General features: G+C 47.4%; 2 protein-coding genes across 3 annotated transcripts; one reads left to right on the top strand and one right to left on the bottom strand.

Moving 5' to 3' along the window:
• Positions 1-491: 491 nt before the first annotated feature.
• Positions 492-22,569, top strand: afap1l1a (actin filament associated protein 1-like 1a). 2 transcript variants are annotated; one of them, XM_076162781.1, is made up of 19 exons: positions 492-651; positions 14,470-14,604; positions 14,692-14,775; positions 14,865-14,950; positions 15,319-15,454; positions 15,667-15,762; positions 15,848-16,062; positions 16,149-16,328; positions 16,431-16,514; positions 17,446-17,521; positions 17,935-18,054; positions 18,130-18,341; positions 18,423-18,568; positions 18,701-18,758; positions 19,417-19,531; positions 20,301-20,468; positions 20,936-21,111; positions 21,195-21,311; positions 21,640-22,569. In XM_076162781.1, exons 1-19 carry the CDS (start codon positions 630-632, stop codon positions 21,664-21,666), a joined length of 2,253 nt encoding a protein of 750 aa, XP_076018896.1. In that variant the 5' UTR covers positions 492-629; the 3' UTR covers positions 21,667-22,569. The 2 variants fall into 2 exon arrangements, with proteins under 2 accessions (XP_076018896.1, XP_076018895.1); XM_076162780.1 differs by lacking the exon at positions 492-651 and adding an exon at positions 10,062-10,200.
• A 542-nt stretch (positions 22,570-23,111) lies between these two features.
• Positions 23,112-25,811, bottom strand: gabrp (gamma-aminobutyric acid type A receptor subunit pi). The gene is made up of 9 exons (XM_076162782.1): positions 25,759-25,811; positions 25,532-25,644; positions 25,378-25,445; positions 24,992-25,209; positions 24,757-24,839; positions 24,411-24,548; positions 24,172-24,324; positions 23,517-23,710; positions 23,112-23,438 (listed from the first exon to the last, which is right to left on the bottom strand). The coding sequence occupies exons 1-9, from the start codon at positions 25,809-25,811 to the stop codon at positions 23,112-23,114; spliced, it is 1,347 nt and encodes a 448-aa protein (XP_076018897.1).
• Positions 25,812-26,502: the final 691 nt, after the last annotated feature.

Here is a 26,502-nt window from a genome sequence, read left to right as displayed (position 1 = left end):
TGCGTCATGGTGCAATTGTCCCACTTTCTGTAAATAAGACAATAGCGCATGTGCAACAACTTAACATACAATTTAACATAATATTGTTTTTATTCTGTGCTTTACACGTGTGAAACCCGTGCTTTTGAAACCACGTTATGTAGAAAGGCAGCTCCAACTTGTGTCTGTATGATTAAGCTAGCGCCGCTGTCGTCATAGCCTCATCATTAAGACTTGAGTTCATACATTTTAGGAAAGTTAATTGTTTAATGTAACTCAATGTTTATGTGGCAGCACCGCTTGTACGACAGAAAAAGTATATAAGTATATAACTCAGAATATAGGTAGTTTCAGTCTGATGCCCACATTTATAATTGCAACCGCCGCTACTGTAGCGATGACAACCAATGTGTGGCTGTCAACTCCATTCAGAGAGGAACTGCCTTTAGGACCCAGCGGATGACGCGCCTGCCTGAAACTCCCCAACCTGCAGATCTGTGTAATGTGTCGACTTGAATCTGTCAGCCGCGGATCGTCCCCATGCGCACACACATACTTTTTCACACACACACTCATGGATGTGTGTTAACTTCTAACCCAAGCCTCCAGGCAACAGCAACTCTCCCCCGGACAGCATCACCACCGGCGGAATGGACACAAGCAACGCCAAATGTAAGTTCACTCACACACACACTCTTGGTGCACGACGTGTAAAAGTTGGATGTGTGTGTTGTGTTTGTGTTCACATTTGTATTTGTGTTAGAGTGTGTCAATCAAACGTGTTGCTTCTCGTATTTGCCCGAATTTGTCCAACACTGGTTTTGCTGGCATCTCTCTCTCTCTGTCTCTCTCTCTGTTTCTCTCTCTCTTCTGGGCATTTCTCAAACACACCTGCATCTAACATGGACGCTGCTGCTTTGAGTGTTTCAGTGTTGATCTAAGCTTTGATTGATTATCATAGAGAGCCAGATCCATGGATGTGGAGCAGAGACATTATGAGACTTAATTGTCTGATATTGTGCTCAGCCAGCAGTGAGTTCTTCATGCTGATGATCCCTGGAGATCTGCTTTTGTGTTGAAATGGCTAGAAACACAAAATGTGTTTCCTCCCCTGTGTTTGCTCTGGGAGGGGTGTAGTTACCCCCTGCATGGTGCAATAAATTTCCACATTGTAACTGAAAACAAACACTCTTGCTCTCCCCCAGTGGGCTTGTTTGAGGTGACAAGTGCAAGCAAAGCAAAGTCTGATTCATCCATGAGAATCTGCATGATGAGCTCGTCCTTTCCAGCTGCTTATACAGCTATAAAGACTTTTCATAGACTTGCTGCCAGCCACCAGGCAGGGTTAACATGTGATGGTGATTATAAGACCCAGCTTTATAGACTTTAACTTCACTGTGAAGAAGTGAAGGAAATTGGACACACTGTTCACCAGAAATAAAAAAAGAAATCTGGACTTTGTTCCTTTGCCTCCTCAGAAAAGCATTCTCCCTTTTTAATTTGCAAGCGTGGCCATCTTCCTTCCCTGACAGTGATGTATCTCTCTTTTTTCTATCCTTCCTCACCTTGTCAGCATATGTGGATTACATTCACATGTTAAGTACTTTATGTACAGGAAGTACGGCTTGATGAGAGAAAGCTTCCTCCTCTGTCACTCCTGTCTCTCCCCAAGACAAGCACAAACACACACACACACACACACACACACACACACACACACCACACACAAACACGACACAGGAGTTTTGCTTGACTGATTCTCTTCCTCAGCTGTTTGGTAAACACAAGAGGAAACCCAATGTAATGTCTGGTGTTGCTGGTTGTTTCTGTGGCCTTTAAGGTCCTGTTTCACTGCATTCTGAATGATTCCCTGTGGTTTTCTTCAAATGTCTTTATTTGTGGTCCCAGAAGCTTGCAGAGAAGTTTGCTATGAGTTCAGATATTAATCTGTCGGGGACACTGTCCAGACCAGCTGGAGCAGTCATGAAAAAAGGCTTTACAATCCATTATGAGAAGCAGAGCATCATGTGGGTGTGAGAGGGGAGAGGTTGTCCCCACAGAGACGCATTGCAAAGGTGGGATTGTCTGAAACGTACCCCGGCTTTGCTGAATCATAGCTATTGTCATGTTTGGGAGCATATGGAAGGACTTGAGGACAGAACAGTGATCTGTTGTAGAGGCCACAAAAAATGCCTGAATGAAACCTACTGCTCATGTAGACACAAGTCTGCTACATACACATGAGACTCCCATCCATCCCTGCCTGTCGTCTAATGGAGTGCTCTGTGTCGCCACAAGCCACAGATAAATCAGTGCAGAGACGACGTGTGTGTTTCTATGCAAGTCTGCATTTGTGTGCAAGTGTCTGTAGATTTGTTATATTCCTCAGATTTGTTAGTCCCGTAGAAAAGCAGCAGTGGCTCTGAGAGATTATTCATTTTTACTCTATACAGATCCCTTTAGGCTCTAGAGAGAATGTGCAGTATTTATATGAAAACAAGGTTTTGAAACAGAATGAAATGCTTAATGTGATTTTAGTAGATATGATTCAGCAGGGGCCATAACTCCAATAAGGAATGCAGTCTGCTGTGGTCACTGGCCTAAAGGTCAGTCAGTCTGTGTGTGTAGAACATGTTTCTCATTAGGAATCTAGTGATTTGCATTTACACATACATGTGTGTGCTAAATGAAGTTAATACGCTCAACATCTTTGCTGTCTGTTAGTAATGTTCCCTTATTCATCATATTGATCTCAGTATGTGTTTGGGCTTACACACAGCATTGTATTCAGATTGTTATCATTCCAATTTTCTGTACCACAGCAGGTTTCAGGTTTCTCCACCCACTCCCTCTCACTGGGACCTGTTTGCACGCTGTTCTATGGACTAATTATCATTCTAGCACACAGATAATTAAGATGCCTTACATAGATATCATATGCTCTCATTAAGAAGCCCCACCACTGCACGGCTAAAAATATTAAGATAAGATAGACCCCCCTCTGTGCAGCATCTCCTCCATGAGGGGGGTCTCCAAATTTGCTACATTTGGTACGGTAAAGACTTTCATGTGGTGATGGATTGATGTTGACAGGATAAACACCAAATGTACGTGATTAAATTTAAACATGTGCAACTGGCTCACTGCCCAATTGGGTTGACAACAAAGTATAGCGTGTCCAAAGAGACATGCGCCTCAAACCTGTTCTGACAGCGACAAGAAATGTTCCCATGCCTCATGTTTGATCTTATACTCAGACTCTGGTGTGTTGCCTTGTCTGATGGCTTTGAGCTCAGCACTGCGAAATCAAACAGCAGCACCAAGAAAGCCCAAGAAGCTGTGGAAGACAAAGTGAAGTAATGGTGTGTAATGTTCAACAAGCTCCCATAGCAACTGCTGTTCATACTTCAGGTTAAGAGACAGGTTTTGAAGTTTTCCAAAGGCTTTTATTCCCTTGGTATCTCTGGACTCTTCTGTGACTAATGCTGTGTGATTATAATATGACCTGTAGGTTTACACTACAAACCAAAAGGACCACAATAAGACCGCGGTTCAGCAGGCACATTATAGTTCATATACTGTAGCATTATAAAGTATCGTATACCCCCACCCCATGAGCTGTAAATCTTGGGATAATTGTGGCCCGGCCCTGTAAGAAGTGGAATTCCCCTCTTTAACCCAAGTGAGATGAGGGTATCGCAATGATTCATATGGCCGAGATGTGTATGGAGTGCGTGTGTGTATGTGTGAGTGCACATGCAGCTTGTCAGGGCTTGGGTCACTGCCTTTACAGCCGTTTGTTGAGTGTTACCATGGGGACAGGGTACAAAGCATTACAGCAGGAGACCGTATAGAATGTGTGACAAGTTTTTTTTTTTTATACGTTTGGGAAAGTGGAAAGTGTCATTGCCTGCGGTGTGTGTGTGTGTGTGTGTGTGTGTGTGTGTGTGTGTCTCTGCACACACAGGTAGACACAGTCACACGGAAAGTTCTGATTTACAGCCGTGCTTTGGCACAGAGTGAGAGTTCTGGTTAGAACACGACTCACATAACGTGTTATCAGGGTTTATGGGTTTGGGTTCGAATTTATAACCCATGTTGACAACAGCCATTATTTTTGCATTGTTGGATACTTCAAATCAAATGTGTCGATGTTGAAATGCTGCTTTAAGGGCCTCTCTGCTCCGGTGTGTAGAGATCAGATGCAGTTGTACTGATTGATGAGGCCATGGAAGGTGTGTGTGACACTGTTCTGTTGTTCTCCACTAGATGTTTGAGGCAGGCGGTTGTTGCATGTGGAGGTATTTGTCTGTTTAGAGAGTGGGGGCATAATGACAGGGCCACATCAGCCCTGTAGGAGGAAGCTGCTCCCCTGAAATGCCCTCATATTCCTTGATGATGATGGTGCGGGGTAACGAGTGCACGAGCGTAACGACCTCCACGAGATGAGCAGCCGCACCATTACAGAGCCTCCTCCCGCCGGGGTTAACTGCTTGCAGCAGGCGTCGTTAGCCAGAATGAGACAGGCTGAGCTGAAGGAATAACTGATTATATTTCTAAGAACTGTCCTCTGTAAACGTTGACCAGTTGTGCCTGTGGTATTGAATGGACAATGGCAAAGTATAAAAAAGACAGTATCTATTATATATTGCTGATTGCACATAGATGTCTTCTGTAAGCCTTAAATATTCAGATTGTTTCTCTCCTGCCAGTAGGTGCATGTTCCTTTTTAGCCTTTGTTTGCCCTTTGGCATTGGCACAAGATGAAGTCTCTCTTTAACAAGTTGACATAAAACAAGGAAAATAGCCACAGGCACCTTTGGTTGTCTTTAAGGAGAAAGTAAAACCGACATGAATGTTAAACTCAGCAAGACAACAAGAATTATGGGATGTGAAGAGCCAGTCTGCCCTAGTTGGCCAGCGAGGAACTAAACTATTGACTGCACACTGATCAAACTCCCATTAACATGAAACCTCCTTAATGGAGACAAAGCGGCCCATTTTCCCTTTGTGCCTGTGTGTGTGTGTGTGTGTGTGTGTGTGTGTGTGTGTGTGTGCATGTGTGTGTGCATGTGTGTTTTGTGTATATTATACTCATCTGAGCGACGGCAGTAGTCCAGCGCTTCCCCTTGCAGAATAGCATCTTTCTCAGCATGTGTGAGCACTGTTCTGTGAGTGAGACATAGCTGTGTGATGATCTCATGCGGCTGACGGCAGATAGGGGATCTGAATAATCCTGACCGCTCTGTAGCGCCTTTGTCTGTCAGCAGGCTGAGTCAAGCCCTCTGTGCCATCTCTGACCTGAATAATGCACAGAGCGGCGGGTGAAAAATGACAGTCAGGAGAAAATGAGATTTAAGTAGCAGACGGAATGGAGAGAGAGAGGAGAGGAACTACATCCTGGTCACTTCTACGATCTCTGACCTCTGCTGTCACTCCATACTGACAAATGGCCAAATTCAACCGTCCCCCGTCCCCCCCGGCTGGCTGGCATTATGAGTTCAACCAGACACTCCTGACCCACATTGCTCTTGTGTATGAGATTCTGAACTACAACAATGCAGCAGCTCAGTAAATGTTGGATATCAGAGGAGGAAATGAGCAGCAGCACTTTCTGACCTGACTTGAAACCAGGGTCCTTGACTCTTTCACGGCTGAGATAGCAACTCCCTGATACCACGGCTGCTTCCCACATTACTCAAGTTTATGTGTGTGTGTGTGCGTGTGTGTGTGTGTGCATGCGTGTTGGCACACACGCACAGTGAGTGCGAACATCAAAGTCTTACTGCTCCCTAGTCGGCCTCCCAGCCCAGTTAATGCTTAAACAGGTAAGGAGGAGTGCACAAACCCATAATTCTCCTACTCCATCACCATGGAAACGTCCCGGCTTCTTAAGGAGGCTACCGACTTTGAGTGTCTCTCGCTGTGACGGGCTGGTTGGTGTAATAGCCTAATTAGAAGGAGTGAGGGAGTGTGTTTGAGCTACATGCATTTACACAGGAGACGTACAGAACACACCTGACTTAAATGTTGCCTAAAATAATTGCAAGGATGCGAGCCTAAGTTTAATTTAGGCATTTTTCCTTAATTAAGAGGAAATCTTTTCAGGAGTTAATTACGCAGCAAACATGATACAGGCTTTACGTTATCATCTGCTTTTCATGCCCAATTAGAGCTCATGAAGTGTGTAAGTAACGTGTCAAAATGCACAATTACCCTGTCAGTCAGTCCGTCTGTTAGTTACGGATAGAATAAACTACAGTATCTAACGGTAACGGCTCACACGGCACCTCTGAGCGTCTCTCCGTCCTTGGACAGTTTCCATCACTTGTGGGTTTAAGTTGGTGCGCAACTGTGAACATCATGGAGCGCCAGTTCCTCTGCCATGTTTTATGATAACCTGGAGCATCTTCCCGTCTACAATAAAAACAGTGGGAAGAACATGTTGTTGCTCTCTTTCTCCTTAATTTATTCACCTTTATGACCGAATAAGTGTTCCCACATGTTGGCCTCACCTGCTGCCCATATCCAGGAGGTTTAGTTGTGTGTGTATCGAAGGGATGTTGTTTGTTACGGGTGTTCGTCTCCATGAGAAAGAAACCCTCACTCTGGAAGGGGGAATACCTGGCTAAATAAAGGTTCACAATAATGCTGCATTCAATGGCTCCATTATATTGTCATTCCATTGAAATACAGCTGTGGCAGCGGTCGCATTCAATTCTATCGACTGCAGGATCTAGTAGTGCATTGGGAACGGGGTCACAAGAGACAGCGTAGTAAAAAGTGGGATTGGATCACCTGATAGGAAGAGGAAACAGAAGGCCGGAGGTGATATGTGATGTCACCAGAGCAGACAGGAAGTCCATCTCTAAAGGGGGCCAGGAGGGCCATCTCCATACAGTTGGGCAGCACCATTAATTAATGTACAGGAAAGTGAGACCAGATGGGCAAACTTGGCGAACTCTGGTTAGAACGCCTCATCCTGTCTGCAGTACGATTGGTTTATAGTCACATTGGAATGAGTGTAGTTATACAAGGAAACAATTGTTGCTATCCTTCAGACCGTGACTGCATTGTCTGACTGATTACATTGAGATAAAAAGAACTGATAGGTATCACACGAGTGTTCCCGTAAGTACTGTCTCATGTGTGAGATAAGGTCTAGGGCCGGTAAGTTGGTCCTAAACTATTGGGTCACAGTTGTAGCCATTGACCTTATCTGTGTCATCTTCCCATTGAACCCATGATGTATGTATCCACTCCTCACAGACTCACACAGGTATGGTCCTGCCAGTGCCCAGACACGTTTTCTGCAGGCGAGAGGAGAACCGTCACACTTGGGAAATGCCTGGAATCTCAAGGAGCAGCGTGGGAGGAGATGGGGCAAAGGCTGGCCAGGGAATACATTGTTGGCACAGCTGATCTGTTCACATCTGGTTTACCTCACTCACTCCAGCGTGTTTCTTTCCACACACACCTCAGTGATCTCTGCTGCCATAGTGCTCTTCTAAGCCTGTTGGGAGATACCACACACTTCTACGTCTCTGTTTTGTTCTGCTGTGATCTTCAAGCATGCCTGTCTCAGCTTTGATGAGTCTGATTGGTGGCAGTATTTTGATAACCGTCAGACGCCGTGGAGATAACGTTCAACCCCGTCTCTCAACTCCAAACACTCCTGTGGGTCACTTGATACGATGTGAACTAATGCCGTTTTCATGAATTTGCAAAAAATCAGCTTTTCTTTCCTTTGAAAAGTGTTCGGGTCATGAGCAGGCGGCCCAGCTGATGAGCGAGCGAGAGAGAGAGAGAGAGGCTCCCCAAAGCCTTTAACCTGCAGCGCTCTTTCATGTGGGATCAGGTCGAGGATCGGCTCCACAGCCAACATGTCCAACCACAACAAGGAAGGGGAAACTTCCAAGACAAACGCGAGAGGTTTTATTAGATACTGATCTCTCTCAGAGTCACAGATGGTACGGTCCACCCCTCTGAGCAGGAAGGACTTTGTTTTTGTGTTTCATACTTACTGTATATTTATTTTATTGTCCATTTCCTAGTATCCCAGTATCTTGTGTCTTCTTCTCTCACTAAACACACATTCTCCTGATGTGCTGGAGCGGCAAATGTTGAACACTGCAGATTTAAACAAACACATGGCAGCTGATGTCTCCAGGTGCAGTAGGAATCATTATTTGTACTTTGCACCACTAAGTTTTTTCCGCACTCTGGTACCCACGGTTCTATGTGAGTTCACAGCTTTACGATGGAGGTCAGGGGTCAGGCGGTTTAGTTCCAGTGAAGATGTCAGCTCGTCAGGCCGTGACCGAACCCAGCCAGGGCGTGTTAGCGGTGTTGGAGCTAGAAGGAATGTTGGGAAACACAGGATATGGTTCATAGAAAGCTGGAGGTGTGTGTCATGTTAGTTATTTAGTAGAGATGCTCCTGATGCCACTGTGGTGATGAACAGTCTAGAACAATACGTGTCACTTCCTGTGCCTCTGAGGCTCTTTCCATTCAACCATCAACCTGACAGGAACTGATGACGTTAATTATATGGCAATTATTCAGATAGATGATTACAGTCAGCACCCTGTAATCATCTCTGCTTTCATCTTAATGTCCTGAATGCAAATGAAATTAAAATCCTATTGTCTTCATCTGTCACTCGGATTAAGTCGATTTTGATTTACGGTGATTTTAATCCGCATGTAAAGGTGCTGAGTGAATGAACGGACAGGGTGGAGATTAAAGAAGGAGAAGAAGAGGTTAAAGGAAAAAAGAGTGCAGGTGTTCCTCAAATATTGCAACTTCAGCTGATCTGCCAACTTTTGCGTCCTTTGCAGAATGTGGACCTGTCATCTGTGAGATGGATGCACACACACACACACACACACACACACACACACACACACACACACTGGGTTCATTGTGCTCAGACGTGATTGTGAAACCGAGTGGAGTGTGGTAAAAGCAACACTAATGCACATGGGAGGTGTGTGTGTGTGTGTGTGTGTTTGTGTGTGTTTGTATTCCTCTAAAAGTTTGTATCTGTTTAGGTGAAAGCTTGTTGTCCATATGGCTGCGTGTGTGTCATACGTGAGTGTGTGTGTGTGTGTTGGCTCCGGGGTTTGTCTGCGCGGCGTCAGAGCAGACGTGATTGGCGGCTGCGTGTCGGGTCGTGCTGCGGCCCGGCACGTTCGCCCCCCGAGGATACGACTGGTCCGTGTGTAACTCTGAAGAGTCTGGACTTGTCTCTCCTCTGCTCCGCTCTCTCTCTCTCTCTCTCCAGCTTTTACTGCCTGGCTCGTGTCGTTTCCTTTAAGCACCACGTACACTCGCCACAACCTGTGCCAAGGTCACAGAGATCACTGGGTCCTTTCATCTCCAGAGTAACGTCATCAAGAGGCTGAATTGGCATTAAGTATCATTTTAAAGTGCTTGTACTTAAGTACTTAAGTTTTTATGCTGTTTGTATACTCCAATACTTTCCTCAGACAAATATTCCCCTCAATCCTCACACTGCACTTCTTTTGACAGCCTACATTGCAGGTTACGATTTTAGATTCAAATATTGTTCTAGTTGGGTCAAAACCTTGTATCCTACCTTTTTAAAGAGAATGTACTTATTTACCACTACATATTAAAGTGTTGTTTGCAGTGAGAGGTTTTAGTTTTCAGTCTATTGAGTAGAATTTACTGTTAATTGTAGGATTGTAGTACATCGATGCTGTGTAGTTAAAGGTTAATAAAGTACTGAGGAGGGAAGTTGAGGTAAAGAATGTGAGTTAGCTATTAGTGAACTGTGTGTGTGTGTGTGTGTGTGTCTGTGTGTTTACATAGCAAGCCTTTCCCAGGTGCCACACAATCCTTTGGGATTAAGGCATAGGGGGATTCAATAGATGCAAACACACACACACACACACACACACACACACACACACCACCATCTCCCTTCCCCCCCAAAGAAAGAAAAGAGAGGAGGGAGATAACAGATCAGAGGGAGGAAGGGGGAGGTTGGGGGAGTGTGAACTCACCAGCAGGCAGACCATAGCTCACCTCCACTACAAAGACCTGGGCCAAGCACCCACCCACCCACCCACACACACACACACACACACACACGGGGAGACGCTGGACTATCTGTTGTCTGCACTGTGCATGAATGCAGTTTGTCTTCTCTGTAACGCAGGAACATGGTGGGACTCTCATCTTCTGCAGCTGAGGGTGAGTGATGAAGGAAGGAAGGAAGTGAACAAAACACAGCCGCTAAGATTCCTATAGATATGCAAATGTGGACAGATGTTAAAGGTGTGTGTGTGTCAGCAGCGTGTGTGTGAGTTTGGTGTAAACATGAGATTGAATCTGAGATGTCAGGTAACAAGGTTTGGTTTTTGTTTTTGCCAAATTCCTCCCGTCTTTTTCTCGCAAAACCAGCCAGCTCGCTGAAATACCAGGGATGGAAAGAATGTGGGATCGGAGAGGAGAGAAGGCAACCGTTTATCACACAGAATCACCAGCAGCATGTGTGTGTGTGTATCTGTGTGTGTGTGTGTGTGTGTGTGTGTGTGTGTGTGTCTGGCATTGTTTTCCTGTTGAGCTTCTGTGAGGAGATCTTTGTTGGCTGAGGGGGAAAACCTGGGATTCTCTGCACAAAAACAAGATAATGGGAATGTAGGTGTGAGGAAATGTCTTAATATTCTGCGTGAAGTTCCACTATGAGTGTGTGAGTGTGTGTCAGCATCTCAAAGCTCGGCATGAAGAAATCCTTTGCTGGTTAAAGAGGGAAAAACAACTCTGTGCCCCAATCCAGGTCACATTAGTCTTCAGATCAGGATTTGCTCGACATGTTAGCACAGGTGCTCAACGCGCTGACAGCATTCATTTCTCTCTCTCTCTCTCTCTCTCTCTCTCTCTCTCTCTCTCTCTCTCTCTCTCTCTCTCTCTCTCTCTCTCTCTCTCTCTCTCTCTCCTCTCTCTCTCTCTCTCTCTCTCTCTCTCTCTCTCTCTCTCTCTCTCTCTCTCTCTCTCCCCCCCCCCCTCCACTTCCCTCTCAGTTTCACAGAGAGCATTGTAATGAAAGTTTAGTTGTCTGTCTCACCACTGTCCAACAAATGCACTTTGCTGACACTTGCACCATTAACAAGCTGAGGAATGTCTCTCTCTCTCTCACGCTTAACAACAATTGTCGGAGTGTGTGTGTGTGTCTGTGCGTGTCAGAAGGTAAATGTTTGAGTGTGTCCTTGCTGTGAATAGGTGGTACATTCCTGCTGGTGCTTTGAAGCGTTGCAGTGGTTGTGTGTAATGGTGCAGCACCTCCACCCTGGTTGTTCATTTTCTTTTGTGTGTTTCTCTTTCTTTATCATATAAAATCTGTCAAATGACTTCTGTGTGTTTTCTCAGCGGTTTCGCCCTGGGCTTGATTTTAATCCGGTTTGTTTTGATGTGGCATTATCAGCCTTACAGGTGGAGTTTCGCTGAGATGCTTGTCTTAGAATCTGTTGTGTTTGGATCTGACAGACACACGTGCACACACACACACGTGCACACACACACACACACAGCACAGTGTTCATGTACTCTCTTCAGGTGCAGCAGAGATTTAAAGGCTCATGTGTCGGTTTAGATGTGTGTGAACCCGTCTGCCCTCTGCACTGGGCGCTGTGGCGTCCATCAGAAAGGCTCGACTCCCTTCCTCTTCTTCTCCTCACCTTCTTCCTCATCCTTAAGCTTGATCAAGTCCACTTAAGCACTCTTAAACACCTGTGCTGACCTACGCACTTAAAGGTGTCATGGGAAGCGGCGGTTGCTCAGGGTCACATGTTCTCACCGCCGTGCGAACCGTACTAATCTCACGCTGCGTTCACATCTCAAAACTGAGCCTGAGGGTTTTCAGCTCCATTCCGGTTCCATGTGAGCTCTCTCTCTCTCTCTCTCTCTACGGCTGCAGCTCGTTGTGACGCTGTCTCCTCAGTGGACTCATAAGCGTCCCCGCCTTCCTGTCCCCAAGAAGAAGAGACAACACCCATGGCAGCTTCTTGGAACGACACCTGAACACACACACTGTAATTGTCCCCCTTGCCAACAGAGAAACTTTGCGGTGCCTTTTTAGTGACTCATTTACATACATGTTGAAAACACGCCGACGTCACGGCCACAGATAGATTAACCTCAAATATTTTAAATCGGCGTAAACAATCTGGGAAGGATCTCCCTCCTAAGCTGGTTGAGCTCATCGGGCTCAGAGCCGAGAGTAAAAGAAGGTGCAGAATGAAATCATCATGTCTGGAGCACAGGAGTGTAGAGTCCCACTTTGTGCCCACACCGTGTAGAGTCCCACTTTGTGCCCACACCATCGCCTCCATTCCATTAGATTTAGAGCTGAACGGTGTGGATTTCATCTCTCTCTCTCTCCCCCTCCCGCTCTCTCTCTCTCTCCCTCCCTCTCTCTCCCCCTCCTCACGCCGTGGGGAAGGTTTTGTCTTCCACTCGGTTCAGGGGAAGCCCCGGTCAAGCTGCAGAGCCAGAACCTAAACAGCTGGAGCGTCTGGCAGAGAGACGGCATTGACCGGGGCCAAAGACGTCCCACTTCTTTCACGAGCTTCCTCCCCCGCCTTCCACTTCCCATCCCCTCATGGTGTGTGTGTGTGTGTGTGTGTGTGTCCGTGTGTGTGTGTCCCCCAGGGTGTGTGAGCGAGGGCCTAATGAGGAACATAGAGGCTTTGTGTCCCGGCCCGGGTCGCTTCTTTCGTGCCAGCGTCTCTTTTATGACAATGGAGGGAAACCACGCTGGTGAAAAAGACAGGGGCACACACACACACACACACACAGAGAGAGACACACACACCTCGCTGCTCCACTTGTGTCTCCTGCCAAGTTTGCTCTTGATTGTAGCCTTGGCAGGGCATTGTTAAGCCCAGAGGAAGACCCACCTCAGAGAAGTATGTCTTAAGGAGTGGATGCAGCCTCTCACTCTCTCTCTCTCTCTCTCTCTCTCTCTCTCTCTCTCTCTCTCTCTCTCTTTCCCTCGCTCTCTCGCTCGCCCTCATTGACAAACCCCAGATACAGATTCTGGCTTATCCTGAGTGTGTGTGTGCTTGTCACTGGTGATTATATAGATTATTGTACCGTGTCAGGATATGTGGTCATTCTATGTAAACTCCTGAATAGAGTTTATAATCCCACACACACACACACACACACACACACAGAGACCGATACACTTTTCCATTGACACACACCTACATGCCACGCCCTAAATACATAGTGTGTAATAAACATTCCTGTGTGTGTGTGTGTGTGTGTGTGTGTGTGTGTGTGTGTGTGTGTGTGTGTGTGTGTGTGTGTGTGTGTGTGTGTGTGTGTGTGTGTGTGTGTGTGTGTGTGTGTGTGTGTGTGTGTGTGTAGCGCGACAGGTCTTGTTGCCAGATGACCACCCACCGGACAAAAGAGCGTTCGGGCTCAGCGACCGTCCTGCCTCTGACCCCAGCAGGAAGTGGGGTTCAGCAGGTCAGATGAAGGGGAGGGGTCAGGGGGTAAAGATGGAGGGAGGTAGAGGTGAGGAGGAACACATTCATATTCAGATCAACAGGTTTTCATAGGGAGAGAGCGTGAACAATACACCTCCTAGATACAAAAAGGAAAGAGTGAAGAACACAATGGAAGTGATGGGAATGATAGAGAGTGGGAAGAGCGGATAAAAGAGGAGGAGGATGTGAATCATATATTCCTACATCCCCGTGTCCATACAGTGTTACAGAAGTGTGTGTGTGTGTGTGTGTGTGTGTGTGCGCGCGTGTGCGCGCGTGCGTGCGTGTGTGCTGCAAGCCCTTCAGTTTGTCAGCTCATCTGTCTTTAGTACAGTCTGAGCTCCAGTGTGCTTTTGTGAGTTGATAAAGATCAAATCCCCTCTGAAAGGTTTGGCCCCCGTCCCTCATGCGTCTGTAAGTGGGGCTTTCTGCTCCTCTGTCAGAATCTCACATTTCTGCCAACATCTTAACAGCATTTTCACCCCACAGTCAAATCGCCCTCTTAGCATTAAGGTTGACAGTTGATTGAACTTTGGGCCGGCGTCCCATGTGCCTCTGAGCCAACATCAGCAGAGTGCAGCAGAAGGCTTCCCTCGCTCTGTCAGTGGGACGTTGTGTTGTTGTGCGATCCCTGAGTTTAAATCCTTTCTGGAGGCTTCAGTTCCGCTTTGCTTCCAAGTTAATGAGCAATTAGCAAAGTTGTTGTCGTGTCGGTGGCGTTGTTTAGTCTGTGAAGGTGCAGATGGAGGAGGAGAGGTTGTCGGTTTGATCGCAAACTGACACACTGTTTCATTCCTGTCACTTTTTTTCTTTCCCAAGCGGAGCTGAAGGGAGCGATGGTGTTCCTGACACGCGGGGGGGAGTTTGTTTAGTCTCGTCCACCTCGACCTTTGCCCTCCCGCTCTGCCAATCTGCTGACCACCCGCCCTCTGACCTTTACCCTTCCTCCCCCCTGTCCCCCGTGCAGCCATGGAGGTGCTGGTGAGCGAGCTGGGCCTGCTGCTGAAGATGCTGGACCAGGAGAACCTCAGCTCCTCCACTCAGGAGAAGAAGACCTCCGTGCGGAACCTCCTGCAGCAGATCCAGCCGTCGGGTCAGAGAGGTGAGGAATGACGACGACGATGATGAATGAAGAAGAATAGACGTAGAGATGAGTTTGCTTTAGGTTTGTTTGTTTGTTCTCTTCCAGTGTCAGGATCAGACTACATCTACATGAACTCCTCAGTCTACAGGAACGGCACCAGCTTTGTAGAATCCCTCTTTGAGACCTTCGGTGAGTTATGGACGCTTAAAGATGTCGACGCTCTCTGACATGTGACTTGGGCCGGTCTGATCTGAGTGCCACGTTGTTGTCATCGACAGATTGCGAGCTGGGAGATCTGAGCGACGTTACCGAGGAGCTGAAAGAGAAAAACACACAAACTAATGAGCCGGCCGCTTTACAACAGGCGAGTTTTCCTTTTGATTCCGACTCCAACTCGCTCTCATCGTGCTCCTTTCAAATTGTTTACAACTTTAACTTTAATAATAAACCAAATACAATGAAAGGGTTTTTCCACACACACACACACACACACACACACACACACATGGAGCTCAGAAATAGACTCTCTCTCTCCTCACTGGATCCTCCCTCCTGCACTCTGAGCCAATGTGTCTGATTTATGGATTCTGTTACAGTTTGCACAAGCGCTCTTTAACTAATCCCAGAATTTGCCTTTTAATGATGATCTCCAGCTGTGAATATCTGCAGGGGAATAAATCCGGCTCTGTAACGGAGGAAGTTTGACTGTTTGCGTGTCTCTCCCCGCTGCAGAACTGCGCCGACTCCCCGGCTCCGCGTTCGTCCGACTCCCCTCCCCCGCTGCCCACCACCCCTCCTCCTGAGGAGTACTACGAGGAGGCCGTACCCCTCAGCCCGGGAAAGATGCCCGAGTACATCCTGGCACGAGGTCTGTGTCGTCCCCCCTCTGGACTAAACTCAGTGGCCCTTGTTTCATTCTGCTATAAAACCCGTTGAGTCCTCATTACTCAGCACTTAAATGACTCGAGCTCAGTCGTATAGAACCTTTCCTAACCTTATTACACAGCACTTGTTAAATTCATATGGATGACGGAATGCGAGCACATATTAGAGCTTTCTTTTCATGTCCTCCGTTTCCAGTCAGGTCCAGCCCTCCCAACTCCATCGAGGACGGATACGAGGATGCAGAGAACAATTACCCAACGACCTGCATCAACACACACCGCAAGAACTCCTGTGAGTCAACGTTGTTGCCCAGCGGCCGTCTTTAATAGGTGAGATAAAACAAACACAATGAAGATTTTCTGTCTTCCCTCCCCAGACAATGATTCCGACGCCTTGAGCAGCTCCTACGAGTCGTACGAGGAAGATGAGGAGGAGAGGAGCCCCACCAGCAGGCTCACTCACCAGTGGCCCTCGGAGGAGAGCTCCATGCCGCCGGCCAGAGACTGTCGCATCTGCGCCTTCCTGCTGCGCAAGAAACGTTTCGGCCAGTGGGCCAAACAGCTGACGGTCATACGGGAGAACAGACTGCAGGTGAGACGACGCAGAGACCAGCAGCTAAATCATCCACACGGGCAAATCCCCCGCAGTCCTCACACTCTTTTCCCTCCGTCCTGCAGTGCTACAAGAGTTCTAAGGACATGTATCCCTACGTGGACCTGCTGCTGCCCCAGTGCACGGTGGTCTACGCTCCCAAAGACAGCAAGAGGAAGCACCACGAACTCAGGTTTACTTTACCCAACGGAGACACGCTGGTGCTGGCTGTGCAGAGCAAGGAGCAAGCCCACAGGTGGCTCAGGGTGAGGACGCGCTGAGATGGAGTCAGGAAACAGGATTAGTTCTTTCCTAGATTAGTCACAAAGCAATCGAACGTAGACTTAACGAGACACAAATCCCCACAGGTGGTGAGAGAGGTGAGGGGCGAGAACGTGGGGCCGGAAGAATCCACGTCTCCCATCATTCCTAGAAAGACCGAGCTGGACAAGGTGAGAGAACGTCTCTGCATGTTTCTGTCCTCGCATTCCTCACGTCACTCTCACAGCTCAAAGTTGGTGGCAGTAACACAGTAATTGTGTTGTAACAAGCAATTTCCCCCCCATGATTGTTTCGGTGCTTTCCTCATCCTTACTTGGCTCTGGGAACAAAGTGGAGATATGAAGTGTAATGTGGTGTTAAGACGGTAATGACAGGGTAGCAGTGGAGTCGGTGTCAGAACACATCTACCAGCTTAGCACGATGTCATAAATTACAGAAGAGGGGGAGCAGCGGAGAGGTGGGGAGGAGGAAGAGCCCATTTCTCTCATGATGTCATTCTCTTTATGGGTACGGGAGAGATTTTAGGGTTTTGAAAAACATATTGGAAACAGCCCTCTGTTGTTCTCAGGGCGTGTCTCTTTGTTTACAGTGCAGAAGTGTGAATGACAGAATGCTCTGGACTCCATTCAGCTGCTGGGATCTGACTCAATCTGACTCAATCTGACTCAGTCTGCCTCGTTCCAATATACAAACGTTTATTATAGTAAATACACAAATCAAGTTGGTCCGATTAGAAACAGATTTAGATTGTTTTACTTCAAATAATGATGAATTAATGAGCAAAGCCGTCCAGGGATCTTAAGTTGCTCCCATACACTAAAATGTGCCGATTCGTCATCCAATCAGACTCAGTTCTCGTCGAGTCTAACTGAAAAATACATTGAATAGAAAGTTCAGTGTGAAAGCGATGAAGCACAAGCCCAAGAATTGTGGCTTTGGTTTCAGCTTGTAAATGTTTCTGCTCAGACACAAACATCAGGCTCAGCTGGGGTTTGATCCCTGAGTGACATGGAGCTTCTGTGGTGGACTTGGACACTTATACTTACACATATACTTATAAGATGTGGTCTGAAGTTATTTCTGTGTGTGTGAAACCTTCAGAGGTTGTCAGCCGACAAGAACACGTCAGACTCAGACAGCATGGGCGTGTCCACGGGAGACAACTGGAGAGAGAATGGTGAGAGTCGAGCACACACACACTGACATCACTATAGCAACGTCTTTATTGCTTTTCTCATCTAGCCCAAAGTTCAATTTTCAGCTGAGAAAAATCTTGTACAACTTTTTGAATTTGCTAGTTCTTCGTTAATTTCCCGTCTTTCTGGACCTTCAAACATCTCTGCGTTCAGGAAGTTCTCCTGGTTCTTATCAGCCAACACCTTTTCACATAGCAGCTACAACTTTAGCATGAGAACCAACATGTGGCTTCTGCCTTCAGACTGGCTCAGTTCTGTGTCGCCGCTTAATTGGCTGCACCTGTTGTTTGTAAACAATTTGTAGCTTCAAATGTTTTGAGCTTTAGCTTTCGTTCAGGACATTTTTCAGGCCTTAAGGCTTCAATCACATCGACCGTCTCTTCCTCTCCTGTAGGTAAGGTGAAGCGTGGGGCGTTCGCCGCGGGCCGCAAGATCACAAGCATCATTAACTTCTCCAAGAAGAAGCCCCCTCGGCCTGGAGAGCCACGCACAGCCTTCATCGACCCTCGACGAGGTCAGACTCCTCTTCACTCTCTGTTTAAGGTCACTGTTTGTGCTCGTCTCTAATGTCTCTGTCTCCTCCTCCCAGGCTACCTGTCCATGCTGCTGAACCAGGTGTGGAGGGAGCAGTACTGCTGTGTGTGCAGAGGCTCCCTGCACTTCTTCCATGAGAGAGGAGACCCTCGTGCCTCCATGCCTGCTCTCTCTCTGCACGGCTGTGACGTTCTCCCAGGGTTTGGACCCAAACACCCGTTTGCTTTCCGCATCTTACGGGCGAACACAGAGGTGGCTGCTCTGGAGGTGAGACAGCTTTCTTAAGGTGGTATTATTAATCTCATCTGAAGTCTTTGGAGATATTTAACTCTTTCTGCTTCACTTTAGGCGGCGAGCTCTGAGGAGATGGGGCGGTGGCTCGGCGTCCTCTTGGCAGAGACGGGCTCAGCCGCAGACCCGGAGTCGCTTCATTACGACTACGTTGACGTGGAAACCATCGCAAACATCCGCAACGCCGCGCGACATTCCTTCCTGTGAGTGAGACAGTCAGCGGGGGGGTCGGGACACTTGGGTTGGGGTCAAAGCCGGGACGTGACCTCAGAGCTGTGATGTCACTGCCTCGTTCAACCCTAACTCCTCCCCTCTCTCACCTCCTCTGACCTTAGGTGGGCCACATCCTCAGACTCCAGAACGTATGACGACGTCCCAAATGAGGAGACGCAGGTGAGACACATTTCCCCCGTGTGTGTGTGTGTGTGTGTGTGTGTGTGTGTGTGTGTGTGTGTGTGTGTGTGTGTGTGTGTGTGTGTGTGTGTGTGTGTGTGTGTGTGTGTGTGTGTGTGTGTGTGTGTGTGTGCAGCTGTCGAGCATCGTCGTCTCTGTCTGAGTATGAATCCCATGATCACAGACCCAAACAGACGGCGCACTGTTACAGGCCTATCAATGATGGCTTTTTGTAGGTCAAAAAGAGAAAATGGGAGTGTGTATGAGAGAGTGTGTGTGTGTGTGTGAGAGCGGGAGAGAAAGAGATCCAATAGAGAAAAAGCTGTCAGACTGTTGAATGGGAGGGGAGAGGTCACAGCGGTTTTACAGGCAGTAAACCTCCTCTCTTAACCTCACTGACAGAAGAGCCCTCATCACCTCACACACACACACACACACACACACACACACACACACACACACACACACCTCAAAGCTCTCAAGATAATAAATAGGAAAATCAGTTTTCAACACATACGGTTGGCGTCATAAACATTTGTCCTGTCTTCCCTCCCTCCTCCCCTCCTTCCCTCCTCCCTTCCTCCCTTCCTCTCCTCCTTCCCTCCCTCCCTCCCTCCCTTCTCTCCTCCCCTCTTCTCCACCCCTCTTCTCCACCCAGTCGGAGGAGAACCACAGGCAGCAGTCTGGGAATCAAGGGAAGAGACGCTCCAGTTTCTCCAGCAGCGACTCCGACAGAACCAAGCCGGTCGTTACGCTCAAACGCTCAGGCTCAAGTAAGAGATTGAGCACTTTACAAAAGTAACAGCAGCACATTTACACAAGTACAGGGAGTAAGACCATGAAGTATTACTGTTCCCTTATAACTGTAACCCTGGTTGAAGGGTTTAGGAGAGATGACATCATGTACAGAGTCATTCTGTCACATTTCTTTATGCTCATCATAGAATCCTCTTCCCTGTCATAAAATCTGAGCCTTCATCTGTTTCCCTCATTCCTCATCTTCTCACTTTCCATCCTCCATCCATCACTTCCTTCCTCTTCAACCGTCTCTCCCGCTTCCTCCGTTTGTGTCAGATTGCCGTACAAAATGATGAAGACGAGCCTTGTGGGTAGAGGAATGTGATCTACTGGTCTCAGTTCTGTTTCTCAGGCTTCTCTCCCTCTGACGTCGTCACACATCAAAGACCCTGAACGCTCCGGACCCCAGAGCTCCAGGATGTAACCTGAGATTTATTGGACACTCGCATTAGATCTGCCGTCTCACCTCCTGCCCTCTTCCTCTGCTCCGCTGTGTTCCGCTCTTATTTATGCCTCCTATCAACGTTTCCAATTCTTGTTTAAATATAAAAAAAGCTCAGGTTCTGTATGAAACCGACCCAGCAGGGAACATCACACTCCTCCTATGACTGTGTGTGTAGTATCTGATGAAGACGAGCAGACACGCAGACAGACAAATTGGCGTGCGATGGTATGTCCTCTTCCCGTGACCCCCCTCCCTCCATATTTGACCCTTAACCTTTGCTCTCTCCTCTCATCACTCAGATTCTAACCAGTACGGGCGGTATGGGAAAACGCGGGCGGAGGAGGACGCCAAGCGCTACCTGAACGAGAAAGAGGAGCTGGAGAAGGAGAAGGAGGGAATAAGAAGCTCGCTGGTGACGCTCAGACAGGAGAGGAAGGAGCTGAAGGAGGAGCTGAAGACGGCCTCTGGTGAGCCGGGGGGGCGAGGAGAAATGGATGCAGGAGTATTCAGGATTAGAAAGATGCATCAGGGTACTGAATAGAGCAGGAATCCAACATTTTCCTACATTATTACAGCAAGATCAATCTAAACTATAGAAATGGATTCATTAGCTCAAAACACTCCTGCAGTGTAAAAGAAGCTGCAGAGGTCAGTCTCTCTCTCTCTCTCCCTCCCTCCCTCCCTCGCTCTCTCTCTTTGATGTCACAATAGCCTCTCTGCGGTCGTTTCCACATGCTGAACACCGATCCCCACGGTCCACACACTGATACTGTATCTGTGGAATCCCCCTTCAGCAGGATCTGTGTTTCCTCTGAGAGACGATGATCAAAACATTGCCTCATGTTACACCGGCAGCCTCAATGTGTTTTTTTCTTTCTTCCCCTTCTTCCTCATTTCCCTCACGGTGCCGTATCTGTGTGTTCCTGGCGAGTAGAGAAACGGAAGCCCTGGCTGAACGAGCGCGTGTCCCAGCTGGAGGAAGCTTGTCGAGGTAAAGAAGCCGGGCGGGTCGACCTGGAGCTCCGACTGACCCAGGTCAAGGAAAACCTGAGGAAGAGTCTGGCAGGGGGAACGTTGGGCGCACCGGTAGAGACCAAACCACCCATTAAGGTACATTTGCTCCATGTTTACACACACACACACACACACACACACTCACAGAATATGTTAAACCCCTACTCTCGTTCCTGCAGGGTCAAAACAAAAAGGCGTTGAACATCTACAGCGACTCTTTACCAGTGAACTCAGAGTTGCGTAGGAGGCCGCTGTCTGTCTACGCCTCTGCAGGGACCGTCATGCAGAAGGCCAAGGTAACAACACACACACACACACACACACACACACACACACACACACACACACACACACACACACACACACACACACACACACACACACACACACACACACACACACACAGGCTTCATGTTATATCAGAGATGTGTGTCATCATCTAATTGGGTTTCACAATTTCCATATAGATGCATTATGAATAATAAATCATGTGTTTGTTGTTCCCGCTGTGAGATTCATCATCCTACATGTGTGTGTGTGCATGTTTGTGTGACTGCAGTGTGTTAACATAAGAGCACAAACTGTTCTCTGGTTGGGTCGTTAATTTGCTTGTTTTCTTCACAGGAGTGGGAATCAAAGAAAGCAACATAAGAGAGGAGGAATGGAGAGAAAGAAAGAAAGAAATGGAGGAAAGGATATCAGCAAGTTGACTGTTGTGACGCCCATAAAAGGAAAAACCATCGCAAAGGATCCACCTTGTTTCATTCATTGTTGAGCATCAGTGAGGAAAATGTTGTCCAAGTTGTAATGAATGACTTTATCCACTTGGTGGAGGTATATCTCACCTTATATTGACCAAACAGGCCTCCAGTATACCGACTGTGACAAATGAGGGGATTCTATGGAAGCGTCCGTTAGAAAACCGCACATTATCTTTACACACAAACCTTTATATGGTCCAGTGTGAGAGGAGGAGGGAGAAAGATGGGCGGTGAGATGTCAGGGCGAGTAAAAGACGAGAGTGTCGTGCCCTGAGACTCAAAGTGAAATGAGAGAGCAGGAGATTGTGTCGACGTCGGTGTTGCATAAAGTGAAATGATCGATGTGAGAGGTGTCATGACGGTTTAAGTGCCTTTTTGTATCATGTTGTGTTGTGTTCTGTGTGTACATAGTGAGCCATGACTACTGTTTTTATACTGTAAGGTTTCATTTCTCTTCAACATATGACGTGTGTGTGTGTGTGTGTGTGTGTCAGGGGGAATTCAGCTGTTGACCATGAGAGCATAAATGTATGTAGATTCTTTTTATCATTACAACACAAAATCACATGCAAAACATTAACATTTAGCTGGGCCCAAAGCTTACACACACACACACACTCGTCCCTCCGTGGCTCTCAGCTCAATCCCCCCTGCTGTGGCTAATAAGTGACTAACAAAACGGTGCTCTTCTATCATATAAACCCCTTCTTCTCCAGAGTGGGATCATCTCCTTTGTCTCATTTTAACAACTTCTCTGCTAAACCTGTGGTTTGACTTTTGCACTTTACTGTTCTCCTACCTGGATAAGGGAAAAATAAATCTGTGTCTCAAAGGTTTGAGTCTTTATGGAGGAGTTGTCCATGGAAATGCACCGACACACTGATTTCTTGTTTTAATTTCACTTTAACTGCTGTGAAGTAAATATATGGTCTAATAACTCGGATATATATATAAACAATGTATGAAAAGCAAAGAACAAATGCAACATCAACATGAGTCTCTTCATGAAGGGTTACACTCACACTGCAGTGCTCAAAGCAGTGCAGTGTGATGCAACACAGCTGGAAAACTTCAACTGAGTTGTTCCAGTTGTCAGTAGAGAGACAGATGGAAGCGTTTGTGTCGTTACAACTTTTACACAACATATTGTTTGCCATCCATTCATCAGTAGTTGCTTTCAGTGCTGAATGTGAGTGAGTAATGTTCTCCTCTGCCTTGTCTGTGGTATGATTACGGCCTGAGGTGGGACGGTTGGTTCAGATTCCGGTTTGTCTGCCTGGTGAAGAGGTAGGGACAGCCCTGGATGGTGACCATACATCAGTTTGGAATCAGGACTTAGATAAACAGGTAATAAAGCCAGTAGAGGATATTGACAAAAAGGAAGGCGGCGGGGAAAACGGTGCGAGAGTGGCGATCAATGTTGTGTGGATTCCTCACAATGAAGACGGATGCGACCCTACGGGATGCATCCTTCACTGTCGACAGGCCGCAGCCTCCCCCCGCCCCCTCCTCCTTCGATTCAGATATGCTCTTCTCATCGCTCTTAGCCGATTGGTCCGAGGGCTCCGTGGAGCCGATCTCCACAGACTGGTTTGGTTGGCTGGAGCTGACCAAGCGCATGGAGCCGTTGCCATTGGGTATATTCAGCTCCCTCATGAGATCCTGAGAGAGAGAGAGAGATCGATTAACATGCAGTAATAGAATAATCAGGAGGAGTGAACAGGCAGACAGGAAGCTGACCCTGTGTATGTCCTCAATGGTCTGGTGCTGCATGGTGCAGAAGTGGGCACATGCGTACTCCAGCAGAGCGCCAAAGATGAAGGTGAAACAGATTCCCAGGTAAACGTCGATGGCTTTGATGAAGCAGTTGGCATTGGGCAGGGAAGTGCGGGCGCCCATCATCAGTGTGGTCATCGTCAAGACAGTCGTCACTCCTGCAGCAGAGATCACAAACGTAATCAGGTCATCCCCCTTCATCCTCTGAGACCTCCCTTCTTCCATTCTAAGCCTTGATCTTTGGTAATGTGCTGTTTTCAGTGTTTGCTCTGATCAGTCCTTAGTAGCTTAATCAGGTGAGTTCTAGGTCATCACTTTGTTTGATCTCAGCTCCTCGCTCCCATAAATAAAAACGAGGACAGTGGTTTGGGTAAATACCCCTGGGATCAATTTAACTGATCGTGATAGATAAATATTTATAGCAGGTAGCACAGAGGAGCATCACTGTACTGCATAGTAACAACACACAACTCACTACACAAGTTGAGGAACATTATCTTTCTTGAATTGATCATTGGGAATCGTGTTCATGCTTGTAGGGGAGAGTGAGGGAGCCACTTAGGAGCTTTGATTATAAGGAAATACAGTAGAAACCTTATGATTATCAAACCATACTGACCAATACAGGTCCTGGCGGGCACAGAGGACTGACTGATCCAGAAGGAGACCCAGGACAGAACCACCAGCAGGGTGGAGGGGACGTACGTCTCCAAGATGAAGAACAGCACATTCCTCCGCAGGGCAAAGTGTAACACCAGTTTGGGGTATCTTCCTGTGAAGAGACACACAGAGACACAGCTTCCTCTGGTGTCCGTCCATACTTGAGTAAACTCTGGTTGTGACTCGTCTCGTCTGTACCTGTCTCATACACGGCCTCTGACACCGTTGTGTAGTAGCTCTCGATGCTGTACTGAGCCAGCCGCAGTGTGTTCAGACCCTTGACTGAATCGTTCCCTCTGGTCCAGTAGAACACCACATCCTGCAGGTTGTAGCCCCCTAACACATACACACACACACACACACGCAAATGTTTACATTTTGATGGATCTGACCTGTCAAACATAATAGCGTCTAGACGATGACGCATTGATACTCACTAGACTGGATGATGGTGATGAAGATGTTTATGATGATGATGCATTTCCATACACACACTGAGAGGTGGGGGTGTGTGTGTACAGGTGTGTAGGTCACAGGTACTCACAGCTCTCCAGCTGCAGCGTGCACACCTGTCTGTCCATGGGATACTTGGTCAGGTCCATGTTACAGGCGATAGTAGCTGTGATGCTGAGAGGTTTCATAAAAATGTCACCACAGAAGCATTTAGGGTAGAACAGTGCAAAAACATCTTTCATCTATTCATCACTGACTTGTTAGATCTCAGTCTGAGCTTTAGAGTCACTTATTTTCTGTCTGTCTTGATGCTGATGCTGACGTACCGTAGGGCGTAGAGAACAGTTCCGTTACTGAAGATGCGAATGAGGCGGTTTTCCACGGTCACATCATGCAGGAAGGAACGCTTGGAGTCTGGGATGAAGGTGTCGGGGATCCACAGGAGGGAAACCAGCCGTCCGTCTACACTCACACTCTCATTTCCTGGGAACACCAGCCTGGAGTCACGCCACCTCTGACGGAGGAAGATAGTCGCTGTGTAGTCCTGGAGAAGGATGGAGGAGATGCTATCAAATGTTCTTCTTCAATTATTCATTCCTTTGTTTCCTTTGTGTCCTCACACACCTTTACATGCTCCCTTAACTTCATTCCCCCCTTAATTAACACACAGACCAGGCAGCTTCCCACAGAAATGTAATAAAGAGGAGTATACCATATTGATTTCTGAGATTGCATCAATGCTGGCAATGTCAAGGCTCATTCCAATTTCCACAGGACCCTCTACAAAGACACAGACACACACACAGCTGTGGACATGGATCTACTGTATATATGTTAAAGCTTTCTTAGTCAAGACCTGCTCCTACCGTTGAAATTTGGTCTAAGGTAGCGATTGTATCCCTTCATCAGCTTCTGGATGGTTGGCTGAAGCTGAGAGTCGTTCCACTCGCCCCAGTGGTGGTTGGGGAACATGCAGCCACTGACAGTGACAAAGTGGGATGAGAAGGAAATCAGAAACATATTGGTGCAGAGCGTTTCTGATCAATATGAGTATCACAGTGTGTCTGTAACCCTTTAGCAGCTCGTCTCTCACCTTTGTGTGATGGTCAGGCAGAGGAAGAGCAGGGTTTGGAGCTGGACATTCATTATGGATCGGTGGGCAGAGGTCATCAGCTGTGGTCAGGGTCAGGAAACACGGAATGTAAGCCAATAATCAATCACAGATCAATCCTGACATTTACCAGATACACTTTGCTGCAGCCGGGATGGTCGGCTGAGGTTGCAAGAGGTTAAGGTTGAGGTAGAGTGTAACCATAGAAACCACACTAAACACCACCTGAAACACCCTAGCAACCACCCTAGAAACCACCCGGAGCACCGTAGCGACCAACCTATCAACCAAACTGAACACCATAGTTACCACCCTACTAACCACACAGGACACCATAGCAACTTCTTCACACACCAAAGCAGCTGCCCAAACACCATTTCTAGCTCGCCCCTTCATCTCACTTTGGTTCCATCTGAGCCTGAGTCTTTTCCAACCTGTCCACCAGATGTTATCACCGAGTTTCCTGCTTCAAACTGACAGTTTTCAATCCCCTGATCAATGTCTGAGTGTCAATAGAAGCCAGTTTGTCCTCTCTCAGGTGGTTGTTTTAACTCTTGCCTTCTTCCTTTTGACCGCCTGCCTGATCTTCAGTGTACTTTTGGATTTGTTCACGTGGTCTGCCACTTGGTACCTCATCATAACTCTGCCTTACTGACCAGATTTCTGTCTGTCCATTTCTTTACCACCTCTGCCTGTTTTTGGTCACCTCTCAACAACTGCCTGATT

The sequence above is a fragment of the Genypterus blacodes genome, unplaced genomic scaffold (assembly GCF_046128005.1).
Source record: "Genypterus blacodes isolate CSIRO-AG114 ecotype Tasmania unplaced genomic scaffold, CSIRO-AGI_Gbla_v1 ptg000128l_1, whole genome shotgun sequence".
In the NCBI taxonomy this organism is placed as follows: Eukaryota; Metazoa; Chordata; class Actinopteri; order Ophidiiformes; family Ophidiidae; genus Genypterus; species Genypterus blacodes.
This window is presented reverse-complemented; position numbering and strand designations above follow the sequence as displayed.